Genomic DNA, 19,465 nt, shown 5'->3' on the forward strand with positions numbered 1-19,465 from the left:
TTCCTCAACTCCAGTTACATAAACCTGGAGCATTTTGAAGAATATGATCTGAGGTGTGGGTCAGCGTCTACTGGTTACCTGTTACAGAAGGCAAAGATCAAAGACCTGAGTTGTATAAAGGATCAGCTGAGTTGCCCAGCCTTGATCCTGATCTAAGACAGATGAACTTGTATGCATGGGGAAAACCTAGTTATGTTTTCTGGAATACTTAAATGAGCCAGAGGTGGAGTTGGAGGTGACCTTGAGTAAGCATTTCAGCTTGCCTCTAGATTTTCTTAATATGTTGTCTCTCTAATGCTTTTATTTTAAAAATAAATGTGCTTGCTTAGAATGAAATGTATGGCAAATTATAACAGCAGGCTGGAGAGAAAACAAAGCACTGATATTGCCTCCTCAGTCAGTCTCATTTGCTGAGAGTATCACATTGTAAGGTAAGGAGCTAGCAGCTTTTAAATCCCTGGTCCAGAAAAAGTGGATACAGGTGCCTGCCAAGGAGTTAGAACCCTAAAGTGGGTGTCATTGAGGTAGCCCAAAGGAGTAATTCAGGTGCTGTTCTCATGACACTGTGACACTTCTATCCTACTGAGGACAGGAAAGTCCTGTACCCCATTGTCTGTGTCTCATGCTCTGTGGCCATTGGTATTTCATATATTTTTTCTTCCTGGAAAGTACATATTGTTTTACAGGCACAGAAAAGGACTCTGACCTATGAGACATGTCCAGGTTGAACATCCCTTATCTAGCAAGCTCTGGACCTGACCGGTCCCAAACAAGGGAATTTGCTGGACCATGGGAGGTCCAGGGCTTCTGCCCCCAGACAGCCCTGTGCTCCAGGACTGCTGCAGCCTCAAGCCTCCAGCCTCCCTCCCCAGGGACTTCAGCCTCTGCCCCCACATCTGCTCTGTTCCTGCCTGCCTCTTCCTATGGAAGTCCTGTGCTGCTTCCAGTGAGTGCGGGGCAGTGACCCCCTCCCCTGCCCCAAGTGGGTCAATCTGGGAGTAGCATGAACTAGGAAGCTCACACTGCTTTCAGGACACACTCCTTGGTGGGGGAGTGGGACTGCCCCCACACTCATCAGAAGCAGTGTGGAGCCGATGGTGAGTATGGGAGGGACACTGGGGGCACATGTGCCCCCGAGGCATTGCCTATGGTAGGACATACACTTTGACGACCAAGTATGACTTTGACATGCTCATAGGAAGTCTCATTATATCTCTACCTATATATGACTTGCTCTTCACAATTCCTTCTCCCTCAGAGTGTGGGAGGTCAGAACTGTTTATTGAGAGTGAAGAAAAGGTGGTCAGGGCTGTTTATTCTCCTTTAAAGAGGCTATGACATGTTCAACTTCCAAATGGGCAGCCATCAATGACAACTATAAGGGCCTGGATTTAACATCTGATCAGACCTTGAATGGTGCAGTACGAGAAGTGTGCATTGGTGTGTTGTGTCAACAATAGGTAGAATCCCCATCTTACGATTCTTAAGCTTACTACCCTCTGTCCTAGCAAATCTTGCTAGTTGAGGCCACAATATATGTAGATGCCAAGATGTGGGCCAAAGCCTAATTTAAGACTCATGAATGAAAATGTTGGCCCAATAATTTGTCTTTTCAGTGGAATATTCGCCATCAGCTTTGAGTGCTCATTCACCTAAGAAAACACGTCTGACCGATTTTGTGGCATACTGTGAATTTCTTCTTTGGAAGAGTCAGCAGATAGTAGATACCTGTGCCAACCTGATAGGATCTATTTACAGGGTCGAGGGGTACATCTTTCAGTAGAACATTTCAAAATGTAGCAAGATCATATTCGTGGTTTCAGAAGAAAGTATCAGTCATTTCTATGCATCAGTGAAGCATTTTGCTACTGCTTGAATGGAATTATTTAAATGATATATACCAATATACTAAGAACCTTAGGAAACCTTGTATTTACTAAAGGTTGGTGTTAACTTTTCAGCATTAGTGATTCTAAGAGTTGTTCCAGACTATTAAATGCAACAAAAACAATATTGTGCCTTAGCTGGGGTACAAAATAGAAAGCCAGGTTTCATTGCATATATTATTTGAAAAACTCAGGACTCGGAAAAATGTAAGTACGTTGAAAGGCGCAGGGCTAAATACAGAAGTGAAAAAAATAGGTGGTATAAGTAATTATACAGAAGTGTGAATGCAAGCTGCTGTCACTTTCACACTCAGGGAGTGAAAAGACAGAACTGTAACACAGGAATAGCAACCATCAGGAGCATGTATGAACATGTAACTTAGACCAATATTTGTATTTCCTCTGAATTTGGCTAGAGATGTGGTAGCTAAGCAAATATCTATTCTACAAATCTCCATCTCTCATGAGAAAACAGGTCAGGGATAGATTCTGAGCTCTTTATTCACACTGAGCAGTTTCTTACTATGCTGATGTTAACTGTGTATTTCAATTGGACTAGTCAAGAAATAAGGAATTGTTCAGTCTCAGTAAGTGGGGCAAACTAACGTCTATAGGCACTTAGTAAAAGCATTATGGATAGTTTCAAGTTTAATTTTTCTCTCCTGGCAGAGGAAGGGCAGATCTTACTGAGCTCTGCTCCTTTGTGCTCATTCACTGTGAAAAGGCTTGCCTTGTGAAGTTTTGTTGCTGCTCCCTTGAAGTCACAAAATGAAATACAGTTTGAGGGAGCAGTCATCCCACATGGACACTTCATTGTGAAATTAACAGCTGTAAATAGTGTATAGGCTTGGTATAACAGATCATTTATTTTTTCCTGACTCCATAAATCCTTTCTTGACATTTGTTCCATTCAAGTACCTTCCCTGGAACTCAGAGCAGGTTCACCTGAAACTTGGCTCAAGTTCATGAGCCCTGGTGAGCCCAATCCCATGTTTGAGTTGGTAATGATACCTCAAACCAAAATCAACTTCCATTTGCTTTAAGTTTTACTAGGCATTTTTTTTTTCAAAAGGATGTTCAGTGAACAGTGTAAACCATTGTAGCAGAACCTTTGTAATGTATTACATTATCAGATGACCTGTGGCTGAATATCAGCCTTTTCAGGTTCATTGATCCATGAATTAAATTAACATCCTCTGTTTTATTCTAACTTAAAACTTGAAATGCATTAATATATTTAATGAAATGTGCCTCATCTGTTGCTCACTAGAGTAAACCATGAAAGTTCATTTTCTGAATTGCTTTTCCATTAATTTGGTTTTGCAGCCATATAAGACCAACACAGATAAGAACCTATAGCTACAACTCAGCAAAGAAAAGATACAGGGATACTGGTTCAGCATAGAATTCTGCCGGTTAACTGCAAATGTTTATATACTGTAATATATACATATCCTTCAAACTGGGTAACAAAATTGGAAGTAGCACGAATAAGAGAAAAGAGAATTTAACTTTCACATTTTCTGCATAATTACATGCATGATTTTGAATTATCAAGTGCAGTTACATGAGGGCAACAGTATAATGCCAAGCCAGAAACATTTTATGTTGTGCCAATGCCAAGCACAGTCAGTCTCTAGCTGAGAAAGCCATTGGCAGAAAGCTAACTTAAATGTGCTAAGTTCCTATTTATCTTGTCTCCTTGATACATCACTGCAGCACAAACAAGCGTGCCGCTTCATTATCCCATTAAGGAAAACAAAGAAACACAAAAACAGATGGAAACTCATAAACCTCCCTCATCTCTCTTTGCTATTGCTCCAGATAGTCATTTTGCTCTGTACTTTCCTAATATCTTTGTTGATTTGTATGCTGCTAAAACACCTGAAGCGCTGATGCTAATCCATTTTGTTTCAATTCCATCTGCTGTGACTGGGAACCACTAGCAACTAGAAATCAGAGCTGTGCGGTAACTGGAATTTTGGAATTTCCACCTATAGGACATGTTGCTTTCTCCTTCCCCTGTCAAAAAATCGTTCTAAATCAGAAGAAAACACAGGATATGTAAAATTTTCTCTGGGAGAGACACTATCAAAAATCTTGTTTCCAGGCTTTCAAAATGGACTTTTAAAAGATTATTCTAGTCCCAGCTCAATGCACCCCCAGGCTACATCTACACTACAGCAATCTGTCGACAGAAGTTACTGTTGGAAGAGATCTTCTGCAAAACTTCTGTTGACAGATTGCAGCCACGCATGAGAGGGGATCGCTCTGTTGATCTGCTCTATCGACGGAATGGCCAACCAGAAGCATAACAGACAGGGCTGCCCGGCATCCTGGAAACCCTGTCTGACAACAGAACCACCCCACCTCTCTCTCGAGCATCCACACTAGTTTCTGTCAACAGATTCTGTCAAGGAAGGCATTCTGCCTCCTGGGGGAATGGCAGAACACTGTTGATGTAATTGCCACATTCTGTCGATTTACTGTGGACAGAATGCATTTGCAATATGAACACTCCATGAGTTTTGTTTACAAAATATCAGTTTTGTTGAGAAAACCCTATAGTGTAGATGTAGCCCCTGAATCTGCATTAACCCCCTCACAGTGTGCTAGGGCACGTAATAGCAGATGTGCAGCACCAGGCTACCAAGGAGCCAGGAAGCTCTGGGATCCCTGGTGCCCAATCTTTTCCAAAAGGCAGGTGGTCAAAGAGTCAGAGTGTAGGCAAGCTGGCAGTGGGCAGGCTGTCTTGCTTGGTTCCCATCTAAGGTTTCAATGGAAGCAACATGTTAGTAGGAATGTTTTGATTCTGCTGTATCAGCTTTTTCATGGGTAAAAGAATTCCACTGGAAAGTATTTGACCAGGTTTATTAGAGCTGCTGATTCTGGCTCCTGTTCATTGTGACAATGTCACCAAGAGCTAACTTGATTTTATTAATTCCAAGTTGGAAACCATCATTCAGGAGAACCAAAGTTCTTTCACTGCCAGTCTTTCCAGTCAGGTATAAGTGAAGATTATTTTTGCCTTTGGGATTGTGAATTAGCACTGTTACAGAAATTTTTGGAGTTAGCATTTCCATTAGTTCAAAAATAGCTTGCTGAATTGCTGCTCAAAACTTCCACTTCCTACTCTTTTGTTCTCTGCACAAATAGCTGTTTTCCCCCCACAAACTGTGCAATGGGTTTAACATCTTGTTGAAATAATTTACAGCAATTCTCTGCTTTAAGTAGTTCTGCAAATTGTTTGGACTTTGGCATCAGCTCTTCTGCTCCATAAGGAACTTGTTTAATTGTGGATTATTACTCAGCAATCTTGTCTGTAACTGTATTGTCAGTACTTTTTCCTGTTTATATTTAGTTTAGCATATTTTTTTTAAGAAAGTCTTATGGCTAAAGCATAAAACTGAGCCACATGACAGGTTCTATTCTTGATTGTGCCACAATCTTCCTTTGTGAAAACTTGTTTAATTGCTATGTGCCTCAATTTCTCCATTTGTGAAATAGGAACAATAGTGACACACTACCTTAAATGGGCATTACAAGAACAAATTAATGGTCATATAAAAGATTTGAGCTGTTTGTGTAAATAATGCTGAAATAATTATTTGTGCACTAAGATTCTATGGTGATGGGCATATTAGAAATGTGCACAAAAATGTAAGAACTGGAAAGGAGGAGGACATAATTTAAAAGACAGAGGTGACAGGTGACACTTACTAAAATATTTTGGATCAAGTTATTACTCTCATTTAGGAGACATGAAAGAAATGAAGGAAGAGTTAATTGCCTCAGCACAGGAATAGTAAATTCTAGGCTAGTAAATTCTAGGCCAATGAGTAGTAGGTCAATATCTGCCCCAATTTTTCCTGCAAACAAAAGAAGCAAGAAATTTGGAGAGAGAAATAATCTTCAGACCCTTCATAGGATGGTGCCCTGAAATGGTGGGTAGGAAATTTGTAAATTTGTAAAAAATTGAGATGTGAATGCTTTAAAAATCTAAGAAAATTTGCAGCTAGTGACAGTTTTGTGCATTTGACTAGATGGATCATGACTTCATTGTCTGCCAGTACTTCCAATGGTATTTGTCCCAGTTTGACTGAGTTTACCTTTACAGTTAGCTTACAAAATTAAAAATTCATAATGATCCCTTGAGAATAGTTTTGTAATGTTTCCTAACTTGTGATTTTACTTCATTAAAATGAAAACTTCTCACATCGGCTTTTGCAATGGGTAACTAAAAAAGTTTGGAAGTTCATTTTGCTTTAGTTAATAATCTAGACATTTTACAATTTACACCATGTTTGTTTGAACTTAATATCTCTTTGATCTATGACTATGGTTCTCAGGCTTTACCATAAATGCAAGCCGTTTTTTAAAAGAGTAGAGAGACTCTCACATACTTCCTCTCTTTCAACCTCTGGTGACTACAATGAGCTTTAGATGTGTCCCTTATTGTAAATTTACCATTTTAAAAGGAAAAATTGTTGGTTGAATCGTCACCGAAGACCAGGAGGTACTGAGTGCTCCTTGAGAAATTAGCAGTCCTTAGCAGTTAGATAAACAAATTGACGGACTTTCTCTGGAAACCTCTTTTCCTGGCGGTAGCGTTGTCTTTGCATGAGGAATCAAGATAGCATGGACTATAGCATAGCTAGTTGATTATTTTTTGTCAAGGTACAAATTTCTTGGTCCAGGTGTAGTTACGGTCCAGACCCTGGAGAACATAATAATAATAATAATAAAAATGATAGTAAGTAAATAAAAAGTTGTGGGGAACAGTCTGTTCAGAAATGTCTGACAGTCCAGATTAGGCCTGCAGACTACCTATTAACTGTCCCTATATTAAAGTATTCATAGGTGCATTAATGGGAGATCAAGATACCATTGACTATACGGATCTTTGATGCCAATTGAGTGGGAAAAAATGAAACAATAGTTGATACAGGCAAGGTCTGGCAAATCCCACACAAGTGGATTCATCACATGCCAAGGTGAATGTTACAGCTGCAAAACTGCAAAGTGGTTCTTTTACAAGCTGGAACTAGTAGGGCTGATTCACCAGTGTCCAAAGCCAGTGGTACTAGAACTGTTTTGGACCTGCTCCCTCCCTCTGCCCCCAGGCCTTACTCCGTCTGCATCTTCCACCACCACAAAATCTGGGGAGTGCTTCAATCTATGCCTGTGCACCCCCTGCCTATGTTCAAAGCTGTGCCAAACCACTATAAAACAATCTGAATTGATCCCCTACTTGACAATTTTGACACCTTACTCCCAGATCACACCTCGTCCTCTTACATCTTTATGTCTGAGAGAATAAAAACCCAAAACAACAATTTTGGAAAAGAGGTTAAGAGGTACTTACTATTTAACTTATATTTCAAATGAACAAAATAATCACTGGAAGGTATGGTGCAGTCATGAAATAAATGTAACTACTAGCATGTTGTTTACTGGAACGGACAATAAAAACACTTGGTGTTTCAGGTATCTACGGTTCTAGAATTCGGTCGCATCGTAATTTACACGACTAGCCTTCGTGTGGTGAGAACTACGTTTGAAAGATGTGAGCTTGTGAGAAAGATCTTCCAAAATCACAGAGTGAAATTTGAAGAAAAAAATATTGCTCTGAACAGTGACTATGGAAAAGAACTAGAAGAAAGATGCAGGAGGGTGTGTGAAATCCCATCACTGCCTGTTGTCTTTATTGATGGCCAATATCTAGGGGTAAGTCCTGAACATGTTTAGCAGCCTGTGTGCATAGATGTTAACTAATAAGAATGGCAACTAATTTTCTTTTATTATGAGCAGTCAAGATTGGGGCCTATTGTGCTAGGCTTTGTACAGATACAGATCAGAACATGATCCCTGTCCCAAGGAGCCAATAGTGTAGGGTACTACAAAGTGCAATGGGTGGATGAAGCAACAGGAAAAAGTTGGGGGCATGATTAAGTAACAAATAAGTGAACAAGTTATGCTCAAGCTCTGAAGAAATAATTCATCTTTACAGTTCAAACCATAAGAATATGGGGAAATAGGCATATTTGGTTTTAGGAAGAAGGGGCTTTCGAAGTTGGGGGGTCCTTTCAAAAGGCCCCTGTTTACATGGGTGGTGTGTGTTCCAAAAGCTACACTTTTGAATCACGTGTAGCTGCTGCCTGTTCATGTCAGGGCCTCATAAGTATCTTCCGAACTGCCTAGTTAACATGCCCTGTCCAAAAGGAGGAGGCATGTGCAGACACAGCCCTGGGGTTTCTTGGGGGTGGGGGAGAAGAGAAAATTATGTATATAGTTTACAAATTAATGAAGAAATTATTATCATAATTTATTTTCATATAATATATGGGACTAATTTTACCTTCCATTTGTCATTCATCTTAGAGATTTGGTTGAAGAAATTCAGTTCTGTATCCATTTAATACATTTCATATTTTTCATAATATTGTGTTTCTTCTCTTAATTTGGCCAGTTCTGATAGGGTGGTGAGTTTAAAAATTAGATTTTTATTTGCTTTGTTTTTCTGTGAAGCTTTACTGATGATGATGATGATGATGATGATGATGACAGCTTTTAAATTTGTGTAGTTCGTTAAGAAAATACCAATTGTAAAATGTGGTTTTAGTATAAACTAAGTAGTGATAGCTGCATTTTTTCTGTCATTGCAATGAATGTATGTGATTGCCCTACTCTAAAATGCTTTTGTATTTAGCAACTGTGAAAACATTCTACAGCTTTCCTTTGGTGGGATGAATAGTGAATGCCCCTACAGTCATTGTCCCACTACCATGAGTGTGGGGTAACATTTGACCTCTGTCACCAAAACAAGTCTCTAGTGGTTTTTTCCCTACCTGCTTTCCTCATGTTGCAGAGGTCAGCACTCCTACAGAATAGGCTTTAAAAATATCTTTTTAGAGACCAATAAACCCACAATTTAGCCTTTTGATGATTAATTTTAGGATTTTCTTTCGTAGACTATGTAACAATACTGCATTCACTGTTTTCTCATTTTATGGCAAGGTTCCCAGGCCTTTGGACATGCATGACTACTGTCTGGTACAATGGGTGAGATCATTTCCCCAACAGCAGGATCACGTGGAGAGTGAGGATGAATGTTTGACTCTGTTTTCAGCCCACAGGAATTGTGTCTGTACTCCCTTCCTCAGTCCCTTTTGAAAAAACTACAGCTTGGTGCTGAATTAATTTCTCCTTGTTGGGAAAACCCTCCACAAGGATGGCAAATGAGAGACGGGGGTGGGAACATTAATTTCATGAGGGATAATTTTCAGGAGCCAGGAAATGGACTCATTCTGTAGGCTAAGCAGGTTCCAAGAGATGCCCTTGGATTTGTCCTTTATTTTGGACCTCATATTTCTTACAAACTCACTCTTTTTAGACAGCAGTTACTGTTGTCATAAGGCCTCCTGCCTCATTTAAAATTGTAATATTGTTATTTGTCTTTGTATAAAGTTATACAAACCTGTGTTTACTCCCTGAAGCAAGCAACATGCATTTTAATGAAGACACCTTCAAGGTCATGCATCCAGGACAAGGTCCTGTGTAAAGGACCTATATGTCATTGTGAATAAGGAATTGAACACGAGGGGGTATGGCTATAAAGGAGTGTACAGAGGATACAGAATCATAGCAGGAAGGTGGTATTATGTCTGTATTTGGTGACATCATTTCTGAACAACCATGTCATATCTGATGTCCACACTTTAAAATAGGATGCTGAAAATATTGGAAAGGCTTCAAAAAAAAAAAAAACCTACACGAATCATCTGAGTTCTTGAAAGCCTGACTTACAGAGAGAGAATAAAGAAGCTCATCCGAAGTATATTATCAAAATAAGGTTAATAGTAACTTGATCATGGCCTAAAAGTGCTTCTGTCAGAAAATATTTCTGATAGTAGTGAAAACAAAGTAAAATAAAAAGTCTCAGAGAGGCAGGCGTATAAGTCTGTATCTGCATACACGAGAAGTCCTGTGGCATCTGTTAGTCTTCATGGTGATACAGGATTCCTCGTAGTGTTCGTACAGCAAAAAGTAATTAATCATTGGAACAATTTAGCCAGGAATGTGCTGGATTATTCATATTAATATCAGACAGCTTTATAAAAGGCATACTTTAGTTCAATGAGAAATTAGGGTCCTTGTTATGCAGCAAGTCAGACTTGATTGTAAAGGTGCTTTTGGGCCTTATAATCGACAGATCAGTGAAATGGTCAATGTGTGTTGCCTTCATAACTGAAAAGTACAACAGTCACTGCTGATTCTTGGTCTCTTGTAGTTGTTTATTGGCACTCTTAAAAGCTTATATTATTCATTCAAATTATCCCTCATGAAGTTTAATCAGGCTGCAACTTTATTATTAAATGCATGAGACTACCCAGCACATAAGAGTGTATAGTTCAGGTAACCTCATGGAACTTTGCTGGGCAACCTTTTGCAGATACTTTACTCTTCCACAGAGATTATCAGGGTTTCATAAACTACAGTTCATGAACTCTGGGTAATACTAAGCATCACTTGCTATGCCACATGTCTCATTCAGCCTTCTGCAAGGAGTGAACATCCACAATGGAATGAGAATACTAAGACAAAAAAATAATCGAAGAAATTACCCTTAATTAATAATAGCATAGGTGAGGCTAGAATTTGGAACAACGACATTAATAATGTACACATCTTTTGTTAATAATGGCTGTGTCTACACAAGCCACTTCTTCTGGAAGCAGCATGGTAATGAGCTGTCTGGAAGATGCTAAGGAGGCACAGATGTAAATTTCCTGCACCTCATTAGCATATGGACATGTGATTTGGAGCCCAGAAGAAGTTCTTTTGGACTTCAAAATACACGTGGAGATGCGGGGCCTGAGGGGATCTTCTGTAAGGAAACCCTCCTTCTGGAAGCCCCTTTTTCCCCATAATTTTGGGAAAGAAGGGGCTTCCACAAGAAGAGTTTCCTTCCAGAAGATCCCTGCGGGCCACACATCCGCATGTGTATTTTGGAGTCTGGAAAAGCTTCTTCTGGACTCCGAATCATGTGCCCATATGCTAATGAGGCATGGGAAATTTACATCCGTGCCTTATTAGCATCTTCTGGGTGGCTCATTACCATGCTGCTTCTGGAAGAAGCAGCACATGCAAACACAGCCAGTATGACTTGTTGCACTGAAGCTCCATGTAGATTTCACCTTGCTATATAATTGTTCTCTCTTATTTGCTGGATGGGGATAAACCTGCCTAAAGCTAATAAGTAGTAAGAATGTATAGGAAAGAAGACTGTCATTTTAAGGTGATGGTAAAGCTGGCAACCCAGAAAGAGGGTCCAAAACAAGAAAGAATGTACTTATTGGCAGCGGGGTTAGTTCTTCATCTACTAACCTAAAAGCACATATATAGCATGAAGAAGAAGGCTGCCTAGATGTTTTACCATGGCAATTAACTACCACAAAGGCAGTTAAACCAAAAGGTGTCAAATTAAAGATGCTTTCTCCTACCATTATGGAAGTATTCATAAGGAGAGGTCAGAGAAAATTTTCAAACAATTTTTTTTCTGAGAAAATATGAGTTATCCAAAGCAATTTGTAAAGTCTTTTCAAATTCACTAAATTGTTTAGATTGAAAGCATAAAAACAAACAAAATTCTGTAAAAATAGAAACATTGACATATTCAAAATAGAACATAGTATCAGAGAGGCAGCCATGTTAGTCTGTATCTTCAAGAACAACAAGAAGTCCTGTGGCACCTTCTAGACTAACAGATATTTTGGAACATAAGCTTTCTTAGGTTATTTTTCAGTTCAAAATCCTTTATTTTGAATTTTTTACAATTTATTTTAGAAACAAGAATTTAGAGTTAGAAATCAAATATTTTGTTTAGGGTTGAACAAAACTTTGAGTTTTTATTTTATTACTTTACGTATCTGCCACTGAACTGAAAAATCAGTTATTTGAACAGTTCTATTCACAACTGAACACTTTCCTCCTGAAAGATAGATAGATTTAATCTAAACTCAAATGCACTTTCACTGCTGTGCATTGGGGGCACAGAGTAATAATTCTCTCTTTAGTGACATTTGTTCTCACTTCATCTTTTTAAATTTTTAATAAATCCCAACTGTACAGCAGCAGCAGATTTATTCCACTAAGATACCATTAAAATATAACACTATTTTTTCTTATCATTACTTGTTGATTTCAACAAATGATAGCTCTCTTTAAATTAGAGAAGGAACTTCTGAAAATCAAATGAAAAATAAATGACTATATATATCACAGAGATGTGGGATTAAGGGAAAGGAAGTTCAGAGACAGAATTAGGCCCTGCTTTGAGGTTTCCAGATCATATGATACAATATTCTGTATCTACATTCAACATACCTCATTCATACCACACCCAGATGTAGTGTAGACAGAAAGATATGCATGACACAAAATTCCCATACAGACACTGTGAAATAGTCCTTGTTCAGACAGATATATTTTAGCAGTTCTCCTTGTGCGAGTGCAGCATATGGTGCTTTGGCAGGGCAGTGTGAGAAAGCTTCCACCTCATGTCTCTGAACTACATCTCTTGCTAATTCTCTTAGACCAAATGCTAACTTCTAAAACCAATGTTTGATTAATTGGTTTATAAGTCTGCCTCTTATTAAGTAAACCCAGTGCTCAGAGTTAGTTTACTTCAGTTCTTCAGGGTGAGGTCATCTCAGAGACTCTGTATTGAACGAGGCTACAGCCACATAGCCAAGTGAACCATGCCCACATGCCTGTTTTGGAGTCCAGAAGAAGCTCTTCCAGACACCAGATCTCATGGGACTATGCTAATGAGGCGTGAGATATTTTAATCCACGCCTCATTAGCATCTTCTGATCTGCTTATTACCATGCCCCTTCTGGAAGGCGGGGACAAGTGTAGATGTGGCCTTCGTGGGCAGATAGAGCTATAGATAATGGTTTTCATGTACCTCAAAGAGGGTTTTAAGAAAGAGGGAGAAAATTGTTCTCCTTGGCCTCTGAGGATAGGACTAGGAGCAATGGGTTTAAACTGCAATAAGGGAGGTGTAGATTAGACATTAGGAAAAGCTTCCTAACTGTCAGGGTGGTTAAACACTGGAATAAATTACCTAGGGAGGTTGTGGAATTTCCATTGCTGGAGATATTTAACAGCAAGATAGATAGACACCTATTGGGGATGGTCTAGATGGTGCTTGGTCCTGCTGAGAGGTCAGGGAACTGGACTGGGTGACCTCTCAAGGTCCCTTCCAGTTCTAGTGTTCTATGATTCTATAATACTGGAATGAGCAGTGCTGAGGATGTGCCAATGCCCCCTGATTTGAAATAGTTTCTATCATGTATGGATATTTATTGTTTGGGTGACTGTCTCCCGACACCTGCACTATACAAATTGCTCCAGCACTCCTGGGTACAAGTATTTCACTGACAGCAAAAGAGCTGTGTTAACAGAAATGGTGTCTATGGAATAGGTGCAATAAAATCTATTTTAGAATGCTAACTACATAGGACTAGATCATGATCTTAGCATGGAGCTCATGCTCAGGGGGTGTTAGGGAGCTGCACTACCCCCAGAGGACTGGCTGGGACAGTAATTAATAAGTAGTTACATTTATTTAAAGGTTGTCACATATTCAGTGGGTACATGTGGGGGTAGGAGGAAAAGGGAAGCTCATGGTTGTGTTATTTCTGAGCTTGTCTTTAGCACCCACTCCCTACCTCTGTGTGTGTACAGCAGGGAGACAGTCTATGTACTTCCCTGAGTACTAGGCTGGTTATTACAGATGCGTTTTATGTTTTCCTCAGAAGGGGCATAATTTAACATCCCAGTGCAGCTGCTGAAGTGCAAGACATAATCTAGCCTAGAGCCTGTGTCATCAATACAAAGGTTATGAAAAGCAGCTTCCATGCAAACACATTATCTGCTTTATCACCTAAAAATGGAGCCTTATTTTGTATTCTTACAGTCACAGGTCTACAATATAGATTAACTCTCTGGAAAATATTCTTATATTTCATTTCTAGTTCTGAATAGTCAGAAAAAAACATATTAAAGTTGTAAAGCTTTGGTAACTATTGAACTATTAAAAGGTGCAGCAATGTGAATTTCTGGTTTGCAGCTGAGATGATGGAGGTTTAGCTGAATGAAAGCTGAAATAGAAACCCTTTAAGGTCTGAGTTTATGGTGGAGAACATGTCAAATTTTGTATTATACTGTTGTTAGAATAGCTTTACATTGCAATGTACCATCGAAATAGTCTTATTAACATCTGTTATGACATAGTTACAATAGATATTGCTGTTCCAAATGGAAATAAACTGTAGTCATCTCAGGGCTTGTCTAGATTTAGGGAGATTTGCACCCACATATGTACATCAGTCCAACTAAGCACCCCTAAATGCTGCTTCAGTGGATAGAAAATCACACCAGTGCAACTCGTGTTATACCAGTGCAGTGCATCTTTATACACCAATGGTTTTCCCTGGTATAGTTCAGGAGCTTAGCTCTTCCTGCATCATATAGCCAAGTCTCAGCAAACATTGTTGAATTTGTTTGCAAATGTTGACTTTGTAACAATACTCACATTAGGTGACCAGGACGTTAATATCTCAGATTCTGTCACCCTTACGCTCTTCCCCCCCAGTCATCACTCTGAAATGAACATGTGGTGTGTTCAAGTGAGAGGAGGCATGGGAGTGGCTGGTAGAGCTCCAGAAGTAGGTGTCAGAGGGCCATGGAATAGTCTTTGAAGCAGCTGGTTCATCAGTCCCTAATCTGTAGTAGGCTTCAATAGGACATGTGGAGGTAGGCACTACTCAGCATGACCAAAGGTGGCAGAGTTGAGTACAGTCAGCTTTGCTTCTATAGCTACCCAGAGCCAGATATGTATGTTCTCTCCTTTTTAATTCCAGTGAATGTGAAATAATATAATAGCAATCAGTTGTTAAACAAGTGTTGGCTAAAATATCCATATGTTGTCACTGAAGAGATAAAATACTGCCGTCAAAAAAGGTGTCTCTGAATAAGAGCCAATAGCTATAACAAAGAAGTTACCTACATCTGCTGTGTCTCTACCTTAGAGAGAAAATGCCATCCTTTGGCAAAAGCTAGAGCAAAACAACTTTGTGCTGGGGATCTGAGGTGGGTGGGCAGTCATGACAAATTTTCCCCAAAACTAGTTACAAGCAGAGCCTCAGTTTGCAAAAAATGTCATAGTTCCATTGATGTTAATGGAACAAAGACACTTTATACCATCTGCTCATTGGGGTAGAACACCAGTGTCTCTGTTCCACTGTCCAAGGCACCTAATAGGTATTAGAAGTGATTGGATTTCAGTACTGTGTTTCCACCCAGTGGTTTTACCAACAGTTACTCACTGATTCTTCCCTTGGGCTGACCATATGTTTGGCCACGGAAAACAAGATGTGACACTCCCACACATTGTGAGTTAAACTATGTGTGTGTTCAGATATGGGCACACAGAAACCTCTTATCCAGCAAACTTTATCGGGCACAGTGACAATAAGTATTTAGCTACAGTTGATACAGTGTTTCCTAGTACCTAGAGCATTGGACTGAGACTCTGAAAGTGATGGATTCTATTGATTCTACCACTAAGTTGCCTTCTGGCTGACTCTGGGAAAATAGGTTGACTGCCCTGTGCCTCAGTTTCACCATCTGTAAAATGGGTATAATGAAGCTTGCCTACTTTATAAAGCACCTTGAGCATTACAGATTGAGTTCTATATAAGACCTAGGTATTACTGTCCAAGACACTGACCTACATATGCTAAATTCAAAACATTCAAATTGGATCCTCAATTATTTACAAAACACAAACAAACAAAAACTGAGAAAAGAAAAGAAAAGAAAAATAGTTTTACATTTTTGGCACTTTCATTTTGTTTGTAGCAATCTCTGAACATTTACTTTCAGAAAGGAAAATGAGCAGCTATTTCACTGTGGCTTTGGTTCAGATCACAGAAATCCCCAAAGGCCTAATGTACTAGGTCTAAATTATTATTATTCAATACAGAGTTTTGATTTCAATGTTGTTATAGAATTTTCATTGCCCTTACTCATTCTTATTATGAATATTATGTCTGAAATCAGCACTCATCTGCCAGAGTAGTTGAAATATAGTTTCCACTATATTATTTAGCTACATTCTCCGAGGCATTGTATATTTATATAATTGTATTTTTGACATAATACATAAGACATTTTCAGTTCTGCATTATGGAAATACACAATGTAAAATAAGGTGAAAACAGTCTATAATGAAGCTATATTGAAATTCACAAGAAAAATACAGTATAGAATTCAGTAACCAAAACTGGACAGCTTTTCAGGAACTTGGGTTTCGGCAATCCTAAAGCTCATCTCTTAAAAGAAAAAAGTAATGCTGCAAGTGAACAAAGTTTAATCTTTCCTTCAACCTGGTGATGTTTCCAAGAATAAACCCTCAGGTAATTCCAGTTACCCCAATTTTAAACCTGCTGTTTTTTTCTTTTTTCCTTTTTGCTGACAGGGAGCTGAGAAAATTTTGTCAATGAATGAATCAGGGGAGCTGCAGGATCTCTTAACCAAAATTGAGGTAACTGTATTTTTACAACCTCTTTGAAGATATCGCAAATGGAACTAGTGTAACAATTAAATTACTTGCTAGGTACTTTTTTCTATTTTGAACTGATGATCACAAATGTTGCTTTCTTGTAAAATGAACAGCTACTTAGCATTACAAACCAGCAAAGACCACTCTCCCTGCATCAGAAGGCTTATGTTGCTACTACCCCAAACTCAGTAATCCCATTCATGGCCCTTGAGTTTGACAGGTAGAAGTTCACTGTGAGAACTATTTATGCAGTCTCCAGAATATTAGCTGGATCAAGTTCAGTGTAAAGTGTCCAATATTTAATCAGACAGCAAATTGCTTGACCTTGAAAGAAGAGAAACACAATAGTGAGTACAACAAAACATAGCATCCAATACAGTATAATTGAAAAAATGAACAAACCTTCTTCATGCAACAAATGTCCTGAGGGAAGACTGCAGTAGTAGCAGTGCGGGGAGCAGATGCCCCTCAGTCCTCCATCCACTGGCCACCGCTGGGCTCAGGGACCAACCATCAGACAGCTTTATCTACGGCTGGTTTTTTTTTTGAGAATCTGTCTGGCATCCTTCTTTAGAAGGATGAGTGGATAAAACCCTGATATGGGACTAACAAGGTGGGGATTCAATTCCTAGCTCTATCACAAAGTTCATGTGTGATTTCTGACAAGTAAGGTTAGCATACTGTTTCTCCATCTGTAAAATAGACACAGGTCTTCTCTCCCCTGTTCTGCCTATCTGCTTAGAACATAACCTCAGTCTGTACGTGTATGTACAGCACTTAACACAATGGGTGTCCTTATCTCTGCTTGGGCCTCTAAGTCCAACTAAAACATAAATAAGTATCAGGCTAGAGCAGACCGTGGTCATAACTATACACACAGAACATCCATTGATATAAATTTGTATTATTACCAGTTTCTTCTCACTGTCTAGAATGAGAAAGTTAAAGAAATGGCTTTGTCTGAAGCCAGATACAAGGTTCAACCATGATTCATTTATTAAAGATTCACAACACAGAAATTCACTCTGTTCAGTACAGTCTTTCAGTTCTTGTGAGGTAGGGACATCATCTTTTATTTGAGGCAAAAAATGTGATTTTTCTTATTATTTTGGAGTTAGCAAACATAACCATGTAAGTATAAAAGTTCGTACTGTAAGGCGCAACAGAAAATATGCCTATTGCTGGAAATGAAAAATGAATTTTCCTGTAATCATTCCCCCACAAAGGCTAATCAAAACCAGGAATTTCCTGCTGAATGAAACAATGGTAAAAGCTACTTTTGTTGGAGGCAGGTAAAAACAAGAGGGAATTAACAATGCAGGCAAGTTGGACTTTTGGTATTCTGACAAGACTACAGAACCTGACTTTGTCTTTTGCGAGCATTGATTTATATTGGAACAACTTTTTTTACCATGATAATTCTTCCACACATACACAATCTCAAAACTCAGATTTGAAGATACCTGTTTTTCCAAAGATCTCTGCCTTGTTTAGATGGCATTAATCATTTTCAGATATGAGCAACTGTCAAATTCTGACACAAACATAAACAATTACACAAGCCATACAATTACAATATGCACCATACATAATAAGTTATCTAATAGATCATAACTAAATAGATCATAACTAAACAGCAACATATTTAGAATCTAGCTAATTCTTCTGGCAAACAAAAACACAAACCATTTAGCATTATATTAGATATACCAACTTGTAAGGAACTTGTCTGATCACCGACGATTGCTTTTACAACCTGAAAGGACAAATAAAGCAAGATCCTGTGGCAGGAGCAGAACAGCAACAAAAACCACAACCACATTTCAATGGTCTGATTTGGATGTTTCCTGGAACAGATATTGCAGAGTGGACTGCAGCTCAGAATCCTCATTATATTTGAGCTTACGGCCTTTAATAGGGTAATGTTTTTCCTCTTCTCCTTTCTTTCTCCTTATTCAGAGAGTGCAACATCCCCGTGAATGCCCTTCCTGTGGTGGTTTTGGTTTCCTTCCATGCTCAGCGTGCCATGGGAGCAAGATGTCAGTTTTTCGGAACTGTTTTACAGACTCTTTCAAAGCCCTCAAGTGTACCTCTTGCAATGAGAATGGGTTACAGCGCTGCAAGAGCTGCACGAGTTAAGAACGGCATCTTCTCATGTCCAAACTCATTTTGTTATCTTACTGCAGAAGTTTATTATATACTTTTTAAAAACAACCACGTTTCTGATGCAGTCAATAAAAATTATTTGTAAGAAGCTTTTCTGATTCAGTTGCTGACACCATGAACTCAGGCCACTGCCTCTTCTGTGAACAGAGTTTTCAAAAAAGGGAGAGAGTACAGGATATTTAAGAGAACACAGAGCGCACGAGTGTCACTAAATGGACAGCTTTTGGATGTGAAATCCTCTTTATTCACATAGGAGATTTAGCAGCTGAAGCACAAGTTTCCTCAAACTGTCCCACCTCAGTCCCTTTCCCTCTCAGGTACCTTGAGAAAACCTCAGAAGGAAATTTAGCGTGTCGAGTGTCTGCACAGACTGCCAATACTGACAGTGATTTTGTGATGTGGACTAACCCAAGACCACCAGTTCTTTTTCAGAGAACATTTCACTGAATTATAAATGTTTGGTCATAATATTTGATCATAAAATTTAGTTGGTGACATATATGTAAAATATCCCATACCAGCCCTTGAACCACTAACATCTCTTATACTTTAAATGCCTAACTTGTTTTATTAAATAGTAACAGAGAGGTAGCTGTGTTAGTCTGTGTGCCAACAAAGCAGCAGAAATGTAGCACTTTAGAGACTAACAAAATGATTTATTTGGTGATGAGCTTTTGTGGGACAGAAAGGATCTGAAGAAGTGGGTCTGTCCCACAAAAGCTCATCACCAAATAAATCATTTTGTTAGTCTCTAAAGTGCCACATTTCTGCTGCTTTGTTT

At 39.0% G+C, this 19,465-nt stretch overlaps 1 protein-coding gene across 1 annotated transcript in view; it reads left to right on the forward strand.

Moving 5' to 3' along the window:
- The window catches only part of GRXCR1 (glutaredoxin and cysteine rich domain containing 1), a 48,456-nt gene extending 29,761 nt beyond the window's left edge, over positions 1-18,695 (forward strand). Inside the window, exons 2-4 of the mRNA XM_074991796.1 lie at positions 7,374-7,613; positions 16,435-16,500; positions 18,478-18,695. Of these exons, the coding sequence (XP_074847897.1) occupies positions 7,374-7,613; positions 16,435-16,500; positions 18,478-18,657 (486 nt within the window). The 3' untranslated portion in view covers positions 18,658-18,695. The remainder of the gene's footprint in view (positions 1-7,373; positions 7,614-16,434; positions 16,501-18,477) is intronic.
- Positions 18,696-19,465: the final 770 nt, after the last annotated feature.

The sequence above is a fragment of the Carettochelys insculpta genome, chromosome 4 (assembly GCF_033958435.1).
Source record: "Carettochelys insculpta isolate YL-2023 chromosome 4, ASM3395843v1, whole genome shotgun sequence".
Taxonomy (NCBI): Eukaryota; Metazoa; Chordata; order Testudines; family Carettochelyidae; genus Carettochelys; species Carettochelys insculpta.